This window comes from Phalacrocorax aristotelis, chromosome 2 (assembly GCF_949628215.1).
Source record: "Phalacrocorax aristotelis chromosome 2, bGulAri2.1, whole genome shotgun sequence".
In the NCBI taxonomy this organism is placed as follows: domain Eukaryota; kingdom Metazoa; phylum Chordata; class Aves; order Suliformes; family Phalacrocoracidae; genus Phalacrocorax; species Phalacrocorax aristotelis.
In genome coordinates this window covers 52501032-52522285 of record NC_134277.1, presented here as the reverse complement: position 1 = coordinate 52522285, position 21254 = coordinate 52501032, and the positions used below count along the sequence as shown (strand labels likewise).

At 37.5% G+C, this 21254-nt stretch overlaps 1 protein-coding gene across 1 annotated transcript; it reads left to right on the top strand.

The window, feature by feature from the left end:
- The first annotated feature begins 2685 nt into the window (after positions 1 to 2685).
- NME8 (NME/NM23 family member 8) lies at positions 2686 to 20067 on the top strand. The gene is made up of 15 exons (XM_075086130.1): positions 2686 to 2718; positions 2811 to 2868; positions 3784 to 3890; positions 4938 to 5009; positions 6043 to 6159; positions 6782 to 6848; positions 8706 to 8782; positions 10758 to 10850; positions 13292 to 13449; positions 14768 to 14946; positions 16052 to 16196; positions 16908 to 17015; positions 17954 to 18105; positions 19108 to 19252; positions 19845 to 20067. Exons 1-15 carry the CDS (start codon positions 2686 to 2688, stop codon positions 20065 to 20067), a joined length of 1734 nt encoding a protein of 577 aa, XP_074942231.1.
- Positions 20068 to 21254: the final 1187 nt, after the last annotated feature.

Genomic DNA, 21254 nt, shown 5'->3' with positions numbered 1-21254 from the left:
GAGCATAAGCCATTATTTGGCTTTCAAGACCCTGCTTTGGTCACTGCAACGTCCATAAAAAATTTCCTCTTTTCATCCCCATCATCTCACAGTCTGCAAGTCACACAGAGTGAAGGTAGATTGCCAGTTACGTTCCAAGACTAATCTTCTCACATTTTAAAGGCGGAGGTGGGATTCTGCCCAGGGGGAGAGAAACAGAGGAGAAACAGCGCAGGAAATGGCGCCACTTCCTCCGACCCCTGCTCTCGCCGGCTCCCTCCCCTCTCCCCTCTCTGCATGCCCGCAGCTGGGATCAGCGCCATGTCAGCCCCAGACTGGCAAAAAAGGGTGATGGGGGCAAAATGACGGTTGGAGACTGAGCAGCAACGGGGGCTGGGGCAGGGTAACGGCCCGGGGAGGCAGTTAAAGCCGTTGTGGGCGTGGCAGGCGGGCAGCCACAGGGTGTCCCCAGGCAAGTGGCTGGTCTAGGACAGGAGCAAGGTGTGCATGCAGGCATGGGGCTGGGGGTGCCCCTCTGTCTCAGGGGTGAGGAGATACCCAAGCCGCTGTGCGACGACGTGCTTGTCGTGGAGGCTGCGTTTGTGTGTGTCGAACCACTGGGTGCACGAGCACCTGAGCGTCCTGATCACGAGAACCTGCGTAGCATGCTGCCCCTGAGCTGCCATGTGTCCGCACATTTGGTCACCTATCCATGCTTCTGTGTGCGTGCAGAAGGGAGACTTATGCACAAGAGTGCACGCATGCGTGCACACTCAGGCAGGCTCATGGAGCAGGCCTGTGCAGAAGAGTGCACACACGAAGGTGTGTGCCTGCATGCTTGGGTGCCTGCAGAAGGATGAGAATCTTTGCAGGTACTTGTGGAAGCGTGCAGGCATGCATGTGTGTGCAAGCCGAAGTGTCGTGTACCTCAATGAGTGTTTTCCATCCATGACTTTTTGTTTTTTATCCAGTTTCATAGAATTCAAGGGTAGGGAGCAGACGGTCCATCAGAGTGTTATCTAGGAGCATGCATGTACGTATGTATACACAGGTGCATGCCAAAATCTCACAAGTGCTTGGATATTTTCATGTATATATAAGTACGAATGTTTGTGCTAGGATATTGAATGTCTATCTGCAAAGAGTTTGCATATTTGAATGTCAGCCTGTCAGTGTATCTCAGTGTGGACCCAAGCCTGTTTTTAAAATGGAAATAGTCTGAGGAAGCAGTTTTAGTTGTAAAGTGTGTGGCAAGAGTTGTAGCGTGTGGATAGCAAAACACCTTGTATCAAAGTTAGAGAAGCATGTTGCCTGTGTCATAGATAACAAAGAAAATGTGCTTGCCTGTTCAAGGTTTATCAGTGTAATATTGACTGTATTACCGAGAGAATGTTATGCGAAAAATTTATTAAAAAGTATAGATGTCACATGTATCTTCACATCTGTCTCACACAGCTGCTATGCCAGATGAGTATGTGTGATTATGTATTTGCATGCACATCATATGTCTGTTCTGCAGTGCTTTCATTTGCCATCTGAGAATGCACGACTGCACATTTTTAATTGGGGAGCATGTATAGTCCGCTTGGGAAGTATAGCCCATTGTGATATATGTGGTACATATTTTGTAGATCTAGTCTTGCGGTACATTCACTCTTGTTGCTCAGTGACAGCAGGTAACAATGCAAGACGAGTTCTTTAGATGAAGGTTTCCTAGTAATATGGGATATTTTCACCAGTTTCCTATAGTTTTGATAGTTAGCATCATCTCAAAGTCTTTAAAGGACTGAATGTAATGCCATGCTAACAACTCTGCCTCACTACCTCATTCAAATGACTTGAAGAAGTATTGTATTTAAAATTTTATTCCTTGATAATATTTTTAGATGAAATATGAAACAAGCATCAGGGCAAGAGCTCTCATGTTGGCCATTATGCCTCAGTCTGTGATCTAAAGGGAGCAGCTCCAGTGGGGATGCCAGGATAGTTCGAACTCTGGATGTATTTGCTGGTTGACTTGTCAGATATCAGTGCCAGTGGGGGTGACATTCATGGTGGCACTTTTGTTTTCCCCAAGACAGAGACTATCAAGATCTTTACAAAGCTCCACTGAAGCTGCTGATCCAGTGATAACATTCATTCTTCAGTCAAGCTCCATTTGGAAGCTGAAGTCAAACTTCATCCAAGTATGTAATTTAACTAAGACAGTTTTCCTGCCCACTTCATAGTTAATTATCTATCAAAAAAAAAAAAAAAGGTGCAAAAAATATGAATGATATTTTATTAATGAAAGAATGATGAATGCACCAGGATTCAGTTTGGGATTTTAGTTATGGAATACATGTCAGTCATTGCTTTTCATGTATCCCAGAAGATAGAAAGCCTGATTTGATATTACAGCAGCTGTCATCCCATCCAAGGTCCCTGTGGCCATTCTGAACATAGTAATTATAAGCTTGAAAAATTGTTGAGGGCAAAAAATTTTGAAGACCCGAACAGATTAAGAAACTAAATTTTATTCTGTTGCCTCTGCTGTGTGGGTCTTCCAAACGAATTTTGTATTGCTCCACAGATTTTTGATGGGGGTGTTAACTGCCATTGTTGTAGGGCTCCAGTCGAGTTAATTTTCAAGGGAATTGGGAGTGCTGTGTTGAAAACCATATAAATCAGTTCTTCATGTCACACGTTCTTTTAAATCACAGGGAAATGGCAGAGAAGAAGAAAGAAACCCAGCTCCAGGTATAAATCCTAATTACTTAAACAATTCTAGAATTTACTAGATTTTTTAATGCCTTTTTAGGATGTTAAAATGTCAATTCATTTTATTTCAGGCCATAATAACCAATCAAAAACAGTGGGATGAAATGTTGCTGACAAATGGTGTAGTAGGTACTAACTGCTACTATTTTCTGTTTAATGTTTCATGAAGATATTTACAGTTCCTCATACTTATATATCATATCATCTTTAATAGATACTTGTCATAAATCTAGAAGACAAGTGCCATGTTATCCTTTAAAGAAAGGTTATACTAATATATTTATAAAGGTATATACTGTGTTTATGAATACATACTGTTTTCTCTGATAAATAAATACTTGTCACAAATCATATTATCCATTATTTTATGCACTTCTGTAGGCTGATGTTTAGAAAATACCTTTCCAATATGGTATTCTGTATGATAGGAGGTAGGACACTTCTATGGAAGTTTTTCCCTGAAATCTAGTACAGACTAAATTAACACTGTACAGTTGTACCTAGCAGTTAACTGGTCACCATTCTTGAGTGTGCATGTTCTATGACACATATTATTCCCAGTTTTCAGTTTGCTCAGACCAATAACAGTGTCTCCTAGGTCTCCTAGGAACTGTATTTGGGTAGAAGGAACAAATCTGTACTGGGATCATGCCTACAGAGGAGTAGTAATGGGAAAGAAATAATCTGCATGGGCTCATGGAGATAAAAATACTGTAGAATAAAGATCTAGATAAGAATGAAAAACAAAAGTGGGAAAAGAAAAAGAACAATTAAAAGGAAAAGGAATATGAGACAAATGTAACTATTTGGATGAATAATTTCAAACAGTATTGTGAAGAATGTTGCTGATGTCAAAAGTAATTGAAATAAATTAGGAAACTGTGATGTATCCAGTGAATACATTGATGTCTTCATGATGTATTCATTGACTAGGAGAGGACTGAGATAGGATATGAAGACCTTCCCAGCACTGTTCCAATGCACTCATAAATATATCTCATTTTATAAGTTAGCTGTTTGTAATTCCAAATAATTATATTTTAGTAATAGATGTGTATCAAGCTTGGTGTGGTCCGTGCAAAGCTGTGGTTAATTTATTCAGAAAACTGAAGAATGAGTTTGGTGAAGACGATATGTTGCATTTTGCGGTGGTAAGAATGTAAATTCTGTATGGAACTTTCTTTACCTTTGATTTTAAATATATCTTTTTATCTGCCTGCATATACAGAGCTTTCATTTTACTGTCCTCATACGAAGTGGTCACAATTTTGGCCTGGTTGCCTCTTCTTCTGCATATCTCTTCATAATACTTTGTTTAGAGGTAGATTAGAAATGGTAATAAATATGGAAGAAGCTATAACAGAAAGGGACCTGATATCCAACAACTTTTGTTTTCCTTGATGAGATTGCAGAAACATTTAAAAGCCTGCCTATAGGATTTTTAGTTTTAAGCCTATACATTATTGATGATCACATTTAAAATTCTTACATCGCTGAAAAATGCTGTTACCCCTTTTCCCCAAATGTTCTCTTGTATTTAATTTTTAAGAGAACATAAAGGAGGAATTGAAAAATAAATTTTCACAAAACTATAGTAGTAAAAATATTCCTCTGTACTAGCAGCATAAAATAGGAGGTATATATCATATTTAAAGTAGATAAATTTACTTCACAGATTGATTTCCTCCCAGATGTTGACAAAGCTCATCCTTTTTCACGTTACTTAAAACTTTCAATTGCCTGATCAAAGCATTTTTGGAGAAAATACATGTGCTGTTTATAGACAAAAAAGTAGACAGTCATGTTCAGAGATTATCTTAAGTGCTTTCATAAATTTGACCACATCACAAAGAACAACTTACAGTAAGTAATCTTTTCTGTCAAGATTGCATGGACTAATTCCTCATTTATGTATGTTATTATTACTTACATGGGAAAACAGTATTAGGATAAGGTATTTTTCTGTGATTAGCTGCTGTAATACAAAGGGAGGCCAATCCCATGTTGCCAAACCCATTCTTTCTTCACCACCAGCAAGTGCCATAGGACTGCTAGTTGTATTTAAGACTGCAGTTTGTGTGTAACACCAAAGTATATGACTGAAGTTTTCCTGCAAGCAAAAAGACTTTTATATATATATATATATGCATACATATACACGCTTATGTAAGTAAATAACATTTTTCATCTGACTTCAGGCAGAGGCTGACAGCATTCCAACTTTGCGACCATTTAGGAATAAATGTGAACCTGTGTTTCTTTTTTGTGTTGTAAGTACATCACATAATTTTTTTTTTTATGTACTGCCTGCTTTTGCATTAATTTTTCAACAAATTAAGAGATGTGAAGCTGTATAAATCATGTCCTCACATTTTACAATATGTAGGATCATATCATCAGATGCTGTTTACCTGAGGCTGTTTTGCATGACTAAATATGTGGTTCTTGAGCACATTTTTGTTGTGGCTGCTGCACATACAGCCACAGAAGATTTGTGGTAGCCACAGTTTTGGTAGTTACTTAGCGAGAAATCAGTATAAGTTTTCCAGGGTTGCCTCACATCAAGTGTCTAAAGGTGGCTACAGTGAAATTATTATTTTATGCACACCTTGCCTCAGGGATAAAGAGCTTACATTTCCTGCCACTTCAAGTTTTTTAACTAAAATCGCATCTTTCACACCTGAGCAATTGTAACAATGAATCACATATTTATTTTCTCTCCTTGATGGATGCAGAAAGACAGTTCTCCTACAACTCCACTGTAGAACACTGCTCACTTAAGAGACAGTGTGTTTTTCAACCTGAGGGTGCTAGGATTTGAATTCCCACAACTAAAAGCCAAGAACAATGATACTTACAGGACACTTTCAGGTTTGAAACTGAATGCTGCCAAGTGAAGTTGGCAGTATCTTTCATCACCAGTAGTTAGCTTCACTATGGTGCTCCTGAGTGCGTTAGAGCATGCACTGAAACACAATGCAAATGAAAAGATAGAAAACTCCATGTTACAGAAATTAAGAGCTAATAAATTCCATATTTGCATTTACTTCTGACTGTACTATTAACGGTGAGCCTAGAAATAAACATAGAAAATGAGCCAGAAGAGGAAGGGAGGAAGTAAAAGTAAGAAAGTTTCATTCTAAACTAGTAGAAGCAGTAGTAGATTTGGTATTCACTTCAGTGAGCATAGGAAATGGTCCTGTTGCTGGAAAAAGCAGCAAGATAAAGCATGTTCCAAAACTCAAGTTGATGTGTAAACTAAGCAACAAAAACTCATCAGGAGTGCTATTTTCTCTTTTACAGAACGGCAAAATTATTGCAATAGTGAGAGGTGTAAATGCTCCTCTTATAAGGAAGAAAATAACAGAGCTAGTGCAAGAAGAAAGGGAAATTACAGCTGGGCAGAAGGAACGCACCGAGGTACTCACAAAATAGATACTTAAATACAAATGAGTATCTTTATTGCACTTACATGGTTTCTCTCAATGCCTGTGATAGTGGTTTCTATAACGTAATGTTTAATTTTTTGTATTTTTTTATTAACAGTATAGTGGCAGATGTGAGGGGTTTTTTTTAGAAATTTCCATTAGATTGTACTTTATAAAAACTTAAGAAATTTACAGATTAGCCAGTTAATGCAAGGAATGGAGAGACGGACAAAATGGCACTAGCACATAAAGGTTTTAGTCATCATTTTTTCTTTCAGAACTGAGTTTTTATCATATATAACCTAGTAAGAACGCATCATACAAAAGAAAGACATGGGAAATAGTCATGTCTCATTGCTTGTTTTGAGTGAAAATGGAGATCAAAGAACACTTACAGTGAAAGGAAACTTTTAACAAACTGTAGCTCAGTTAAGGAAAATCAGGCTAGCCCAAGGTCTTTCCTAGAATTGCTCACTTTCCTGGGTAGCAAATATTACATTATTTTACATTATTATTACATTAAGATAAAAGTATTTTCAAGATCTGACAGCTGTGTTTTGTGACTTCAGCTTCACACTGGTGATGTACTTGCACTGTATTTACAATTACCTTAGGTAGATGAACTTGTTTTCCTGGAAGAGAAATCATCAGAAGAGACTGTTGAGGAGAATGTACCCAAGGGTAAATATATTTGATTTATTTTAGAAATGTTAACAGAAAGGAAAAGAACAAATGTCTTTTTAGTTATTTGATTAATAATTGTGTATTTCCAGCACCAATAACCTTCCTGTGAGTTAATAACATGAGAGGTCATTGCTGAGGATATCAAACTGAGGGGAACTTTTCTTCTGTAAAGAATTGAGATATAGGACTATCATCATTAGTGTTTTCACCTCCTTTTGGAAACCTTCAGAATTCAGGTCCTTGGCATACAACAGCAGTACTATGTGCCAGGAATTTTCCTGCGTAAAACTAGTGCCTGAAAGTCACTTCTACACAGTCCCTGTGTTAGCTATGTAATTCTGTTCAGATGGTGCTTGTTAACCCTTGGATGTGCTACAGAAACACCAAGATGGGGGCAACCTGTGAAGACAGGAAGAGTTAACTGCTGAAGGAATGGCATGCCTTGTGTTTCAGATTATTTTTAATTAATTTTTTCACCAGACTAGATTTAAGCACTAAAGAACAGACTGACATAAGGGCATAAATCCACAAGAGTAGGATAGGGTTCCAAAGAGACTGAAAAATATGCACTATCTTGTTTTTGGGTCTCGTGCCTATGGTTTGTTTCAGGCTTGTCATGAGCTGGGGCCTACATCTTTTCTATTATTGTTATCTGTGGCTATTGAAGCTTCCTGCTACTTCATATATGCACAGACTGCCATCTGGCAATGTTCAGAGGGAATAAATGCCTCATTCTCTCTCTTCTTTATCTTGGCTTTTTTTTCCTGTGTAAGTCATCTGATTCGACTGTCACAGATTAAGTTGTGTCCATTCTCCTTCCTCTTCATGTCTTCTTCATTGTATGGTACAAGTGATATGTTCCTGACCTCATCTTTAAACCCTCTGAGACCAAGTAGTACAGTATTTTAAATCCTTTAGCAATTATATACACACTTTGCACTAACCCACAGAACCTAAATCTGTGACAGAATCAGGGAACAGAGTTTTCAGCTTGGGTTCAGCTTCAGGTTAGGGGATCCCTCAGAAGCTGTAATACACTAACACTTTATGGTAATATTTTCCTTACTGCATGCAGGTGCCTATGAGACTTTTCCAGTACTGGAAACAAGTAGTAGTCTGGTGTTTCCATTAGAGCTATCAAGTTCTACAGTGTTTGGGATCTGATTGAATTGCATGTTAATGCTTAACTGTAAACCTCAGATTCTGCAAAGAAAGATGTAGCTCAAATTCTTTTCTGACTACTTTTTGTCATTTTGCAAGGATCTGTACACTACAGAAGCTGTAGCTGTGTACCTACAACTGGGAACAACACCTCTTGTTTTAAACATTAGATTGTCTTAGCAAAGCGTGTGTTACTTCAACAGTTATTTTCTGCAAATTACTTCAGCATTCACAACGCTAAGGAAACAACCATCTAGGATGACAAGAAATTTATATTTTACTGGAAATCTCCAATATTAATACGTATTTTCACCTAGTGAATTTTTCTTAGTAATATTAATTCCTTTCACATTTCTAGTGTTGTACATACAGAGCTTCCTAGACAAAGCACTCATCTTAAATACTAGTTTCTCCACCACACCTAGATGCATGTGAACCATTTCTCCACCCTATGACCCAAAAAACTAGCGGTTCATCAGGAATGTGGATTCCAGGAATGGCAAAGGACAGTCCCACACTCAAAGACATGCTTTCAGTGTTGGAGCCAGTTATTTTTTGGAACAAGTGTTTGGCTATCTCAATATTAAAATGGAGAATTATTTAGAGGAACCCACTTGTAAGTAACAGAATATTCAGTTGTGTATCTATTTTGACAAATGTATTCATGGACACATGGTTTCTTCCCTTTCCCAGAAGTCGTCAAATATTCTGTTGGAATCATAAAACCTGATGATGTCTTAGAGGGACGCGTAGAGGAAATTAAAAAAAAGGTAGACAAAATTTGAAGATTCATTCATCCTATTTAGCATAGGTATAGCAGCAAGATGTAAGATTAAGTAGATCCTAATGTATGCCCAGGCTTTCGAACAAGACCTGTTAATGCTTCTCTGATAAGGATGGTAAAAGCAAGATAATTTTGACCTGAAATAATATGGTATTCAGATTGGCACTATTGCTTTAATATTTTATGTCACTAGGTGAGGTATCATAGAATCATAGATTCATCGAATGATTTGGGTTGGAAGGGTCCTTTAGAGTTCATCTTGTCCAATTCCCCTGCAGTGAGCAGGGACATCTTCAACTAGATCAGGTTGCTCAGATCCCTGTCCAACCTGACCCTGAATATCTCTAGGGATGGGGCCTCCACAACCTCTCTGGGCAACCTGTTCCAGTGCTTCATCACCCTCACTGTAAAAAATTTTTTCCTTATATCCAGTCTAAATCTACCCTCCTTTAGTTTAGAACCCTCACCCCTTGTCCTGTCATGACAGACCTTGCTAAAGAGATTGCCCCCATCTTTCCTATAGTCCCCCTTTAGTGGAAGGCCACAAAAAGGTCTCCCCGCAGCCTTCTGTTCTCCAGGCTGAAAAACCCCAACTCTCTCAGCCTGTCCTCGTAGGAGAGGTGCTCCAGCCCTCGGGTCATTTTTGAATGACATTAATTCATACTGTGTTGATCAGCGACACAAGAAATCTACAGACAGAAAAGTTTTTTCCTCATATTTCAATAGAAACAAGAACTAGAAATTCTTCGCACAGCATCCTTAAGAATAGTAGGCATACATAAATCAACTAAGCAGTTCCTCATGTAAAAGAGTGTGTGCACAGACACATATGACAATATATGCACGTAGGTGGTGAGGCTTATTCATGTGCACTAGTAATTGTACACTGATATTTGTCAGTAGTGCAGTATTTGTTCCTGTGGTGAAGAATGTGGTTCCACCAGGTATGCAAGGGTGCATCCAAGGATTCAGTAATTGTTTAAGCAATCACACAGCGAAAGAAAAATTCTTTTCCCTTCCAGAATACGATGCTATAGTAATGCTTATTTCAATTACATGAATTTCTCACTGTTCTGTTAGAAAAAAAGTGCCTTATGACACTATATATCAAAATAAAATTATGCTAACTGTAAAAAGAATTATGACATGGCCAGTGACCTTTGCAAGAAAGAAAACCAGAGTGTTGTATAGGTTGTTTCTGCAATTACTCTACCTTGGCCAGAAAGGAAGGTTGCTCAGTAAAGGTGAAAAAAGCAGGCAGTGCTCGAAACCAATTTAGGTGGGGCTGAGCAGCTGCTAGTTGGCTCTGCCTTCGCGCTGCCTTATGAGGTGTGTTCCCATACTGTCTCTACACTCAGCCTTGTCAAGGCAATCTGGAAACGCTCAGCAGCGTCATAGGGGCTTTTTAGAGAGCAGAGTGCTGGTAAGCAGATTAATATTGGCATATGATCAGTATTGGGGCTGGGTAGTGCCTTTGTTGTTTAAATATCAGTGTACGGTATAAACCTCATACCAGTAGACTATGAATTTTGGTGTAGGCTATGTAAGTGTGCAAATACACAATTGTTGACAAGTACACATTTATATGACTACTCTGATTATAATATAGTCTATAATAAAATTTTAAACAGTGGGTGCATGTTAATCACTCACAATGGTTAAAATGAGTTTATACAATGTTAAATAAAGGGAATTATTAACTAATGAATTAATACATACATTGAATTGCACTATATTTTTCACAAACATTATCTTAGTGAGCACTGTAATCCTGAATTTAGTGAAACACTTGAAAAGCTGGAACTTCAGTTTAGGTAAACGTAGCAGTTATATTGGGAATATTTCACATAATTATAAACTTAAGATAGCTTCCAAAAGCAATCAATCTTCATATTTACAATATGATGATTTTGTATATATCTAGTTTCAAATGCCACTGAGTAATAACTGAATAATTGCAGATTAGAGATGCAGGATTTGGCATTGAAGCAGCAGAGGAGAAAATACTAACTGAGGAGCAAATCAGAGTATTCTATGCCAGGAATAAAGAACAGGTAAAAACAAACTGAAAACCTAAACAAAAGGAACAGGTGAAATACATCATTGTAGCTATATGTGTTCGCAAATTCGTCTTGTATATTTTTATTATGTTGAAGAACTGAATTAATGTAGACTTAGTACACAGAAAAAAGGAGATATTATCTCTATGCTTTTCTTACCAGCTCATACAAATATAGCTTGGTAGCACTCTAACATTCCAACTAAATTAAAATGAACTCCAATTAAATACCAAAAGATTTTGTAGTTCTTTCTATTAGCAAAATGTGTATTACCCTTAGTCATGACCCTAAACATAGGCTGTCAGGTGCTGAAACGTAGCACAAGACCAAAAGCTAGTGTAATCTATATGATACTACGTATCTATCTGACACATACTCTTCCAGACAGAAAATAAGTGATAGTAGTTATTACATTTTTTCTTCTTTACAGCTGTTATCAGGGGGTAGTACTGGGACTAAGCACATGCACAGGCAGAAAGAGAAAGCATCCCACTGGAGTTTATTTTTCTGGCCTTATCCTGTATGAGGGGACATCAAATAGCTAGGGACAGAAAGTTCAGGAAAACAATGAAATTATGCTGGTTACCATTAAATGGCAGTAGTCTAGCAAGCCAGCACCTGAATATTGTCAAGTGCTTTGACAGTATGATAGATAAAGTTAACTCTACGAGAGGACCTGAATCACAAAAATGAAGATGCTTAGCAAATGTTTATAACTTTTCCTGTTTAAGATCTGCATAATATAAACAGAGTCTGGAATTACAAGCAGACAACCAATTTGTTTGATGTTATTAGAGGAGCCAAAGGAAGGGATCAATGAAAGGACTGGCATGATAAAAAGAAGAAGCTGGGAAAGTGTTCTTGTGGCATTCCAAATGAATGAGACTGAGATAAGATGATTCCTAGTGAATCCAGAGGGACAGAAGTCGTCTGACAGTAATCACCAGATGGCTGCACTATGGTTCAGTAAGGAAGTAACGGGGAGAGCTTGTAAGGAATCGTGAAGAGCTTGGTTTTGGCAAGGCTGGGATTCTAGTTTAGACAGAGGCAGTTTTGAAATAAAAGTAAAAATAAGTTATCTTCATGGAAACAGCAGCCAAATTTGAGATTCATTAGGTGTAGAGGGAGATGTGGGAGGAACAAAGATGGGAAAAACATGCAGCGTTTGATACATAGCAGCACTACTATACCACAGCAGGTCCTAGCCAACATTAGGACAGGGAGAATAACAATACTATGGACTGTTCAGAGGGCCCTATTACTTGCTATCCTGTAAGTGTAATTCTAAGCTGAAAAATAATTATGTTAAAGTGACAATATGGAATATAGATTCCATTGTGCCCAGTGGGCAAAATTATTCCTGATTCAATACCCTGCAAGCTTGCTGAAAGTTCAGAGGCTGCCTATTATAACTGGAGACTCAAGGTAACAGACCTTCAGATATAACTAGAAGCAAAAATTGTTTCTTTTTAATAATGAAGCTGAGTGAGACGGAAGAGCCAAATCTAATAGCCACATCTATTTCTTTTAATGTGATCAAGTGTATTTTTGAAACCACAACAGTGTGGATACTCCCTTTATGCTTTGTACTAAATGTTCTTGTACCTACACTCATTCTGTCTCTTTTTAGTGTGTTCGTCTTGTGAAATGGGTTAAGTGTATGCATAGACACAAAGATAACTGAAAGAGAAAAGCAATGAATTGAAAGCATACATGTGAATATTTCTTCCTTGTATTAAAGGAAAAAGGTATCATACACAGTTAGATCAGGGTGACTGGTAAAGAAGAGAATTAGTAAAATATTTTAAAAGAGAGAAGAAATTTGAGGAAATTCACAGTATTGAAGAAAGAGGTGACATACAAGGAAAAATTATTAAAAACTCACAACAGCTTCAAAAGTCATTTTCTGATGAAAATGATCATTTATAATATTGAAGATTGACACTGAAGGAATAAAAAGAACATAGGAAAGAGAATGAAGGAAAAGCCTATAAATGTCTTGCAAATACCTCAGTGTTCTATATTTACAGCCAGCTACCCGATTTTTGGTTTCAAAAATCATGAATGCAACTGTATTGCAGTTTGTTATGTTGCACTGTATGTGCTGCTGCAAGCACAGCATTTGATCACATCAAGTTCTAGATCATTTTCTTCACTCTTGTCATTTACATTTTAACCCAGAAGAAAGCTTGGTACTTGCTTAATGTAGTTCTATGACTTCCTTTATCTCAGTTAATTGTGTTTTAGACATTTATAATGTTGTCTCAAATGCCTGATCAAAAAACTTGACAAGCAATTTGAGAGGGTTTTGAATATGTATGTGAATGCCGTTTTAGAACAGGAATTATGAGCTACTTTAGAAAGCATGGTCATCTCATTTCTGATGCTTAACTCAGGGTTCCTGCAATTCATAGCAGGAAAATTATGTTTTTTAGCCTGATTTTGATGATTTTGTTCAATTTATGATGAGTGGACCATGCCACGTTTTGGTAATCACTAAAAAAGAAGCAACTGATGCTATTCCTCACTGGAAAGAACTACGTGAATGGAGTGAGAGTGTGCCTGATGAGCTTGAGGCTGAGAAGCCAGACAGGTAACTACCAGTTAAAATGTACATATATGATTCAGTTACAGGATTCAGAGCACCCCACAAACTAAGGCACATTCTTACAGATACTCACATGCCTGTGTGCACAGGGTCCAGGGAACAGCCAGATTTCTTCACCTGGTCCTTCACAGGACCACCACTGGTGATGCAATCGCAGTTCCTGTGGGAAAAGAGAAACTCCATGCTTCCTAGGTAAAGGGCACTCATCTCCTGCTCTTTCTGAACTAGCCTTGAATGGGTTGTCAGACCAATGGGAACAGTGTTATACAAGCTGATGTACTCCATGCAATTCCACTTCATACTACTTCACCCAGACAAAGCGACTGCCAGCATTGCCCACTGAGGGTTGCACTCTTGCCCATGTTTACTCCTACCTGCACTGGGAAGATGTAGATGTGGCTCAAGGAAGACTAGGGGACACCTGAAGCATGCTGTGCTCCCTGGGACCACTCTGTAAAAGCCAGCAAACAAGTGGGAGCGTCCTGGGTTTTTTTCCCCCCCACTCCAAGATGCATAAAATTATTGATAAGGATTAGCTGTTCACAACCTTGTATCTTGAAATATCTGATTTTCTCATATGCCAAATATTTTTAGAGAATTTTAAAGATGATGATAGTTGTATACACAGCATCAGACAATATGGAGAGTGTTGACAAAAAATTCAAATATTGGATCAAGTTTTATACCGAGACAGGAGATTTACTAAAAGTAACATGAATTTAAATACTTTGTTCCAAAAAAGAACTTGTCATAATAATGGATGTTTTTGTTGATCCCTGCTGTATCCCCTTCTGCATTAATTTAGTACAGCTGGGGAATATTGCATTTTCTGGAAGTGGCCAAGAGTGACTGTATTTACATAGCTAAATAAACTCTAGAAATACAGGCAAGTAACAATGAAAAGTATCTCTGTTAAAGACAATTCTGAAGCGCTCTTGGGTTTTTTTCATGCTGTACATTAATTAAGCACAATTCTTTTATTGATCAGTCATTATACACTGTACACGTGTCAGTGGTAATTCTGTCTAGTGAAACAGAGAGACTGTATTGAATAAGGTAGAGGGGAATTAGAAAAGCTGCATGGCTGAGGTTTCCCTTTCATAGCACATGACAAGGCACTTTTTGAGAAGATTAATAATTCTCTTCCTCAGAAACATTACTTCAGTCATGAATCTGAATTTAATAAAAACTTAGTTTAGCATTCTATTTTTATGTTTCTCTAAACTTTAAGAAAGTACATTTTCAAGAAGTTAACACAATGCATGCAGTGACTTAAATACAGTATTACTTTGTATCTTGTTAGGTTGGAAGGAACCATGGAAACTGAGAGTATAGTAAATATATGTGATGTGCAAGACAGTGTAGAAGATGCCAGCAGGCAACTTGCCTTCTTTTTCCCAAATTTTGATAAAAAGAAGACAGACCAAAAAGTTGAAAAAACTTTGGCCTTAATCAGACCTTCTCTCTTAAAGGAAAGACGGCGTAAGTGTTGCTAACTACATTTTCCATCTAGTGTTCATAAAAAGTCTTGTATTTTGAACTTCAAAAATTCTGACTCTACTGATGAAACGTCCTTATGTTATATTGTCTCCCCAGCATTAAGCTGACAGTAATCTTTGTCAGGAAAAAGTCAAATGGTTAACGTTTTTTGATACATGGAGAATGTAAATGTCAATGCTATTTTGTTCCTTTGCCTGATTTTCAAGAATGTCTTTAGACTGTATGTTTGGATGGAATGTTTCCAGAAGACCTCTCAGAGAAGCTAGCAATTTCATAGTGCAGGGGATCATACTTCCTGCTGTAATAAAGCAGCTGATACTATCCTTGAATCTAGGTCAAAGGTGAAATGGCAATCCAATGGCAAGGTAAAAAGATCTGACCCAGGATGTTCTATGCTGCATAAGGCAGTGCTGCACAGAGACAGGTCTATACAGACAATGTTTTTACAGGTTAAATCAGAAAATCTACTCCATAGCATGAAGCTCCATCAAAACAAGTTTACTTTTCTTCTCAAGCATATATTTTAACTTTTTCCTGGATTCTAGACAGCAACTTTATTTCTAACTTGAGAATCTCTGTACTGGAAATAACCTATACACAGAGATCTGAGAGACTACAATTTTGACTTCCCCTTGTGTATTTATTTTCTTGATTGTTATCTAGTATGTTGCTTAGAGGAGTAGTTCTGCAGTCCATATATAGGCAATTACAGAGTCATTTTGACTTGTACCAAACACTGCTTACTTATGCATGTGGTCTTGAAAGATGTAGTCAAATGAATATTCACCTATTCAAAATCTTTCTTTTGGTCATAGTAACACATATCATATTTCTCAGTCAGGAATTCCTACTGAGATTTGTGAAGTGAGAGAAAGCCTTAAGGAGGTGAGCATCACGTTTCTGAGTGTCCAGGCAACTACTGAAGCCCTGGAGCAGTTGCTTTAAATTAGTTTTCTGTTCTTCAGTTAAGAAATTAATTCACCTGTAAAAATTTGATATTATGATTGGAAAGTCCAAGTAATTTCTTCATAAGTGTGCAAATTAATGAATGGATGGCAATTTAGCATTATTTTAATATTTTAAACAGATTCTATTATGCAAAGAATAAAGGATGATGGCTTCAAAATAGCAATGCAGAAAGAAATAATCCTATCTGAAGAACAAACACGTGAATTCTACAAAGAGCATGAAAATCAAGACTACTTTCCAGTCCTTCTAGAGCAAATGACCAGGTACACTGAATGAAAAATTAGTATGTGGATCTATAGATAAGACTGAAATTTTCACAATGAATAATTATCCTGAATAATGCATGGCTATAAGATACCCATGTATCTGAGAGTTTAGTAAAACTTGAAAACAGGACCAGGCAACTGCAGATAATGAGGTAATTCCCAAGTATAGTAGACAGATAAATCAGATTTAAAAAAATTACTAGCTACTCCATATCTCTGTATGTAGGATCGGAAGTTGGGCCAGTTCCATTGATTTGGGTGAAAACAGTTGAGCCCTGCTCTGGAAGGCTGCATCTAGGTTATCTGTAAGGGAGTTCTGAAATCTTCATCCAGGCTGTGTGCTGGATTCCTTGGGGAGGAAAAATCAATCGTGTTTGGGTATTGCCTTCATATGAAGTTGGGACATGGCTGGGACAATACAAAAACTTAGGAGCTGATCAGCATTTTTATGGCTAATAATAAAGACATAGCACAAGTCTACAACATTTTGGCTGTTTTGCTAACATGCAGTAACTTTGAAATTCAGATTTGTGATTAAGCCCCATAAAGTTTTATCAGACCATAGCTGTTTAAATGGAGATGGGTTTTTAAATCCTCCAGTCCTAGGGCTCATTTTCCTGGCCTGGATTATATATAATCAAATTCCTTTGACAAATTACAAAGTTTTTAATAATTGTTGTTTTTAATGCCAGTTTTCCCATTTTACAGTGGTCCAACTCTTGTACTTGCTCTAACACGAGAAAATGCTATAGCGCACTGGAGAGATTTGTTAGGCCCAAAGACTGTTGAAGAGGCTAAGAAGGAAAATCCAAACAGGTAATACTTAAAATAGTAAACTATCATTCACAGCTTCCAATTTTCTTTCACATTCCTAATCTCACTGAATACCACATCCCACTGGTGTAACTATAGTGCCATCATCTGGAAACTGATAGATATTTCTGAAGTTTGTTAAGCTTTTCTTGGAAGAAGTGTTGTATTACACATAGCGACTACAGCATTTTTTTAGAAATAATGGCTACTAAACATAATTAAAAACTGAGTTTAAAAAAGGGTATCAATACAAAAGAAGAGCTCTTGAGTCAGAGAAGAATCCTTGGCTGCTGGAAGCACATACCACAGGAAGAATCCACCTGTAATGATCTTGTTATAATTCTGCTCTGACAGTCGTATGAACAGGTTACTTAGCTATTAAGCTGAATCTTTGTGACCTTGGGTGGAAATTTTTAGGATTTGTGGTCTACAGAAGTATTGCTATTAATTTTCTAGTAATGGTAATATCTCATGCTTATTGACTTTTTTGCTTGAAATAGCACCGTTATTTTTCTTAGAACTGATGTTTACGTTCCTAGCTTAATGAAAACCTTCCATCAGTAGTGTATTTCATTTGTGACTAAGTTTCTTCTGCACATTTTATAAATTAACATCTTAGCTTTACCTGTTTATTTTATTGTTCTAAGAAACTGCTGTGGTATCACCTTATCAGTTGTGTTTCATTAAGCAAGAACTGTTATTGTCTTGGAAATATAACAAGATGACAGTTAGAAGGGAAGATGTTCATATTTCAGGTGGTTAATTAAAAAGCTGATTGTTCTTTCTGTAGACAATAAAGGCTTCTTACTCCTACAGAGAGATCATCAAGCACTTAAGTGACCAGATCAACATTAATTTATATTCACTGGGTTAAGACTAGTCATAGTTGAAGCTGAAAATGGCTATTCCTTTAAGTAACTTACTCTTCTAATGACTCTTAGTTTACGTGCAAAGTATGTGGTTGACAACATACCTATTGATCAACTGCATGGTAGTTCTACACCCGATGATGCTCAGAAGGAATTACAGTTCTTCTTCCCTCAGGAGCACACACTGGCATTAATCAAACCTGCTGCTGCTAGGAAGCATAAAGGTAAGTGATCTAGAAAGTATGAGCTATGTCTACAGATGCAATTTCTACAAAATACTAGCAATGTACCCTGCTGTAAATCATGTCACATGCATTCTTTTTATTCTCTGAAATACTTTTTTCCATGCAGAGGAATGCTTTTACATGGCTTGCATAATTCATATTGAGGTCCCAAATGTCACTTTCCCTTTGCTTAAGCTGCCCTATAGCTCCTTCTTCACAAGAATGGTGGTGAATTGAAATGAGAGAGTTCTTAGCTAAGTTAAGCAGTTAAAAGCCAGGCACTTGTGCAAACTAGCCATCCAGCATCCTTTTAAGTCAAAGGAGGAGGAAGCTTTCCAAATTCATGTAACTTATTTCAGACAGGTGTCTCTACTGACTCAGAAGGGGTCATTGCTCAAATAGATGCATTCCCATCCCTGGTTTAACTCGCTATTACACAAAGGGAATGAGGAGGAAAGGTCAAAGTAAAAAGTACGCTATGTACAACTTGGAATCTTACCTTAAAGATTTTTACTGCCACTTTTTTTTTAAAACCCTCTATCCAGAGCCTCTTCTTTGCATTATTCTTTTCTGTCCTAACAAATTTCAGTAGTCTTTATAATGTTAATTCATCATTGGCTTTTGTGAGTCTTTCTTCCCCTCTTGCAACAATCTGGATTGATTTTAGCAGTCTGGCTGGTGTGTGACGTAGCATTACAGCTACAGTCCATGTTCTGTCCAGTGTGAAAAACAGCAGGGAATGCTACTGGTATAGTTTGTAATAGTCTGGGTTTGTCACCTGCATAGAGATGGATTAGTACAGTCCTCTGTATACTCTAGAGGACTGTTGAATCGTTGTCATATTGTCCATGACTGTTTGATACTGTTACTAGAATTTTAATAGGTATTGGTGATTTTTTTTTAAAAAAGCATCTAGTATTTTCTGAAACTTTTAAAGTTTGGGTGCTTTTTTTATATCTGAACTATGTCAATCAAGAATGAGTTTGCTTGTTATTCTCCTAGATGACATTATGCAAAAAGTTAAAGATGCTGGATTTACCATCTCAAAGATTAAAGAAGAAGCTTTAACTCATGAAATGGCTACACAGTTTTATAAGGACCACAGAGGAAAACCCTTTTTTGAACAATTAGTAAATTATATGACTGAGTAAGTGTCTCACTATACGATACTCGGGTATGTAAGTATACATCAAACTTAGAATTTACAGTGCCAAAAAAACATGCTACACCCAAAGTGGCCTAAGGTTTTTACATTCTGTCACTCTTTCTGGCAAGTTTCGTGGCTTCTAGCTTGGACTGCTCTTCCTTTAAAAGGAAGATTTAAAATTCTTTCCAAACTTATGTATAGTGACTATTATTTTGGATTTTTTTCTCAAAAAAAGAACTAATTTCTGATGGAATCCTTGTTCTTCCCATGTGGGACAAGTACCTTCCTCATAATATTGTTAGTATAGATGTTGATAAAACATTATGTATTGTCTTGTGTCAGAAACTCTTGAGTGAGAAACATTTTAGGACAAAACATCCAAATCCAAATAGCTGATCATCATAATCTTTTTGGCTTTCAAATACAGGATATTGTCTTAAGCAAAACACTCAGAAACCAATTTTAAAATTTAAACAGTCTAACAAAATTCAGATAGTGCAATGCTTACCACAACCCTTCATGGTGCCTCTGAAGTCAAAGATAAGTCTGCATCTCAGAATAGTGTAAGAGCGTCCTTATATTGATTTTACAGGGGCCCATCGGTGATAATGGTCTTATCAAAGGAAAATGCTGTGGAAGAGTGGAGGCAACTAATGGGTCCAACCGATCCAGAAGTGGCAAAAGAGACCTCTCCTGAATCAATTCGAGCTCAGTTTGCACAAGACATTTTGTCTAATGCTGTTCATGGATCATCTAATCGAGAACATGCACTGAAAAGTATTGAGTGTGTATTTGGAGAGATTGATATAGATTGAACAATTATGATGCAATCTCTGAAAATTGATATTCATGTCATTAGATGCAACTGTATACCCAACCACCTATATTTAAGACTATATATACACATATATTCTCCTTCATATTCCATCCATTTTTTTATCAGCTAATTTTTTTGTCACATTGCAAAGCATATCAATGTAACAAGTAGAAGTTTGCTAGAAGTTTGATGTTAGTAATGACTTCTTTATGTATGCTTAATAGACAGGTTTCATCACTTAACAGATTTATGCCTTTCCCATAGTTCCAGAAGTCTAAGGTGTGCAATATATAACTACCTTAAAAAAAACCAGGGCCAAGAAAGGTCATTAAAACACTATTAATGACATGTCCACTGTGATATGGATCAAGTCCTCCAGTCCAGGCAGCCTACAAAGGAGAAATGCTGAAAGGTAGTGGAGGCACTGCTACAACATTGGCAGGGAGCAGCAACAACGGTGGAAATGCTCCAGAAGGGAGAAGGAGCCAGTAGCCAAGCATGACCACAGCACAGGCTGTGCCCTCACCAGTGGGGCACAGCCCCACAGCATCCAAGCAGAACTGGGTAGCCACATCCATCAACAATCCCAGACAAAGCAAGAAATGACCCAGGCCCAGGACCCATTCAAGGGTCCAGTCAGGAACAACAGGCAAGAGGGCCAGAGACAAATACTCCTGCAACAAAGCTCAAGCAAGATTTAAGCCCAAGTGTGAGCTTAAACAGGGCTCCTGGGCCCTTTGGCCAATGGTATGGGTATGCTTCCCAGGTGAGACTGCTTAGGGCTGTTAAAGACTATTTGTTCCCTCAGGGCTCTGAAAAACATTTGCACTGTTTATTTATCCCTTCCCTAAACATCTTCTAATGATTACTGTCACAGGTAGGATAATAAACTGATCCTTTCCAGTCCATTTGCTCAATTCAAATATATCAGATGAAGTATAATATAGTCAGCTCTTACATAACAGCTATTCCTGACATATACCTCCTTGCCAAACTAGTGAACTTGTATCCTGTCTCAGTCTAACTTGGCTGGCCTTGATGAAGAACACAAATATTCTTCTGTTGCTGATTTATTCTCACTTTTGCTGTCTGAGTCTGCTGAAGGTTGAGATACTAAAGAATGGCATTCAATTAAAGCAATTTACCTATGGCATTGATTATAAGTGCAAAGTCCGGAAAGAACGA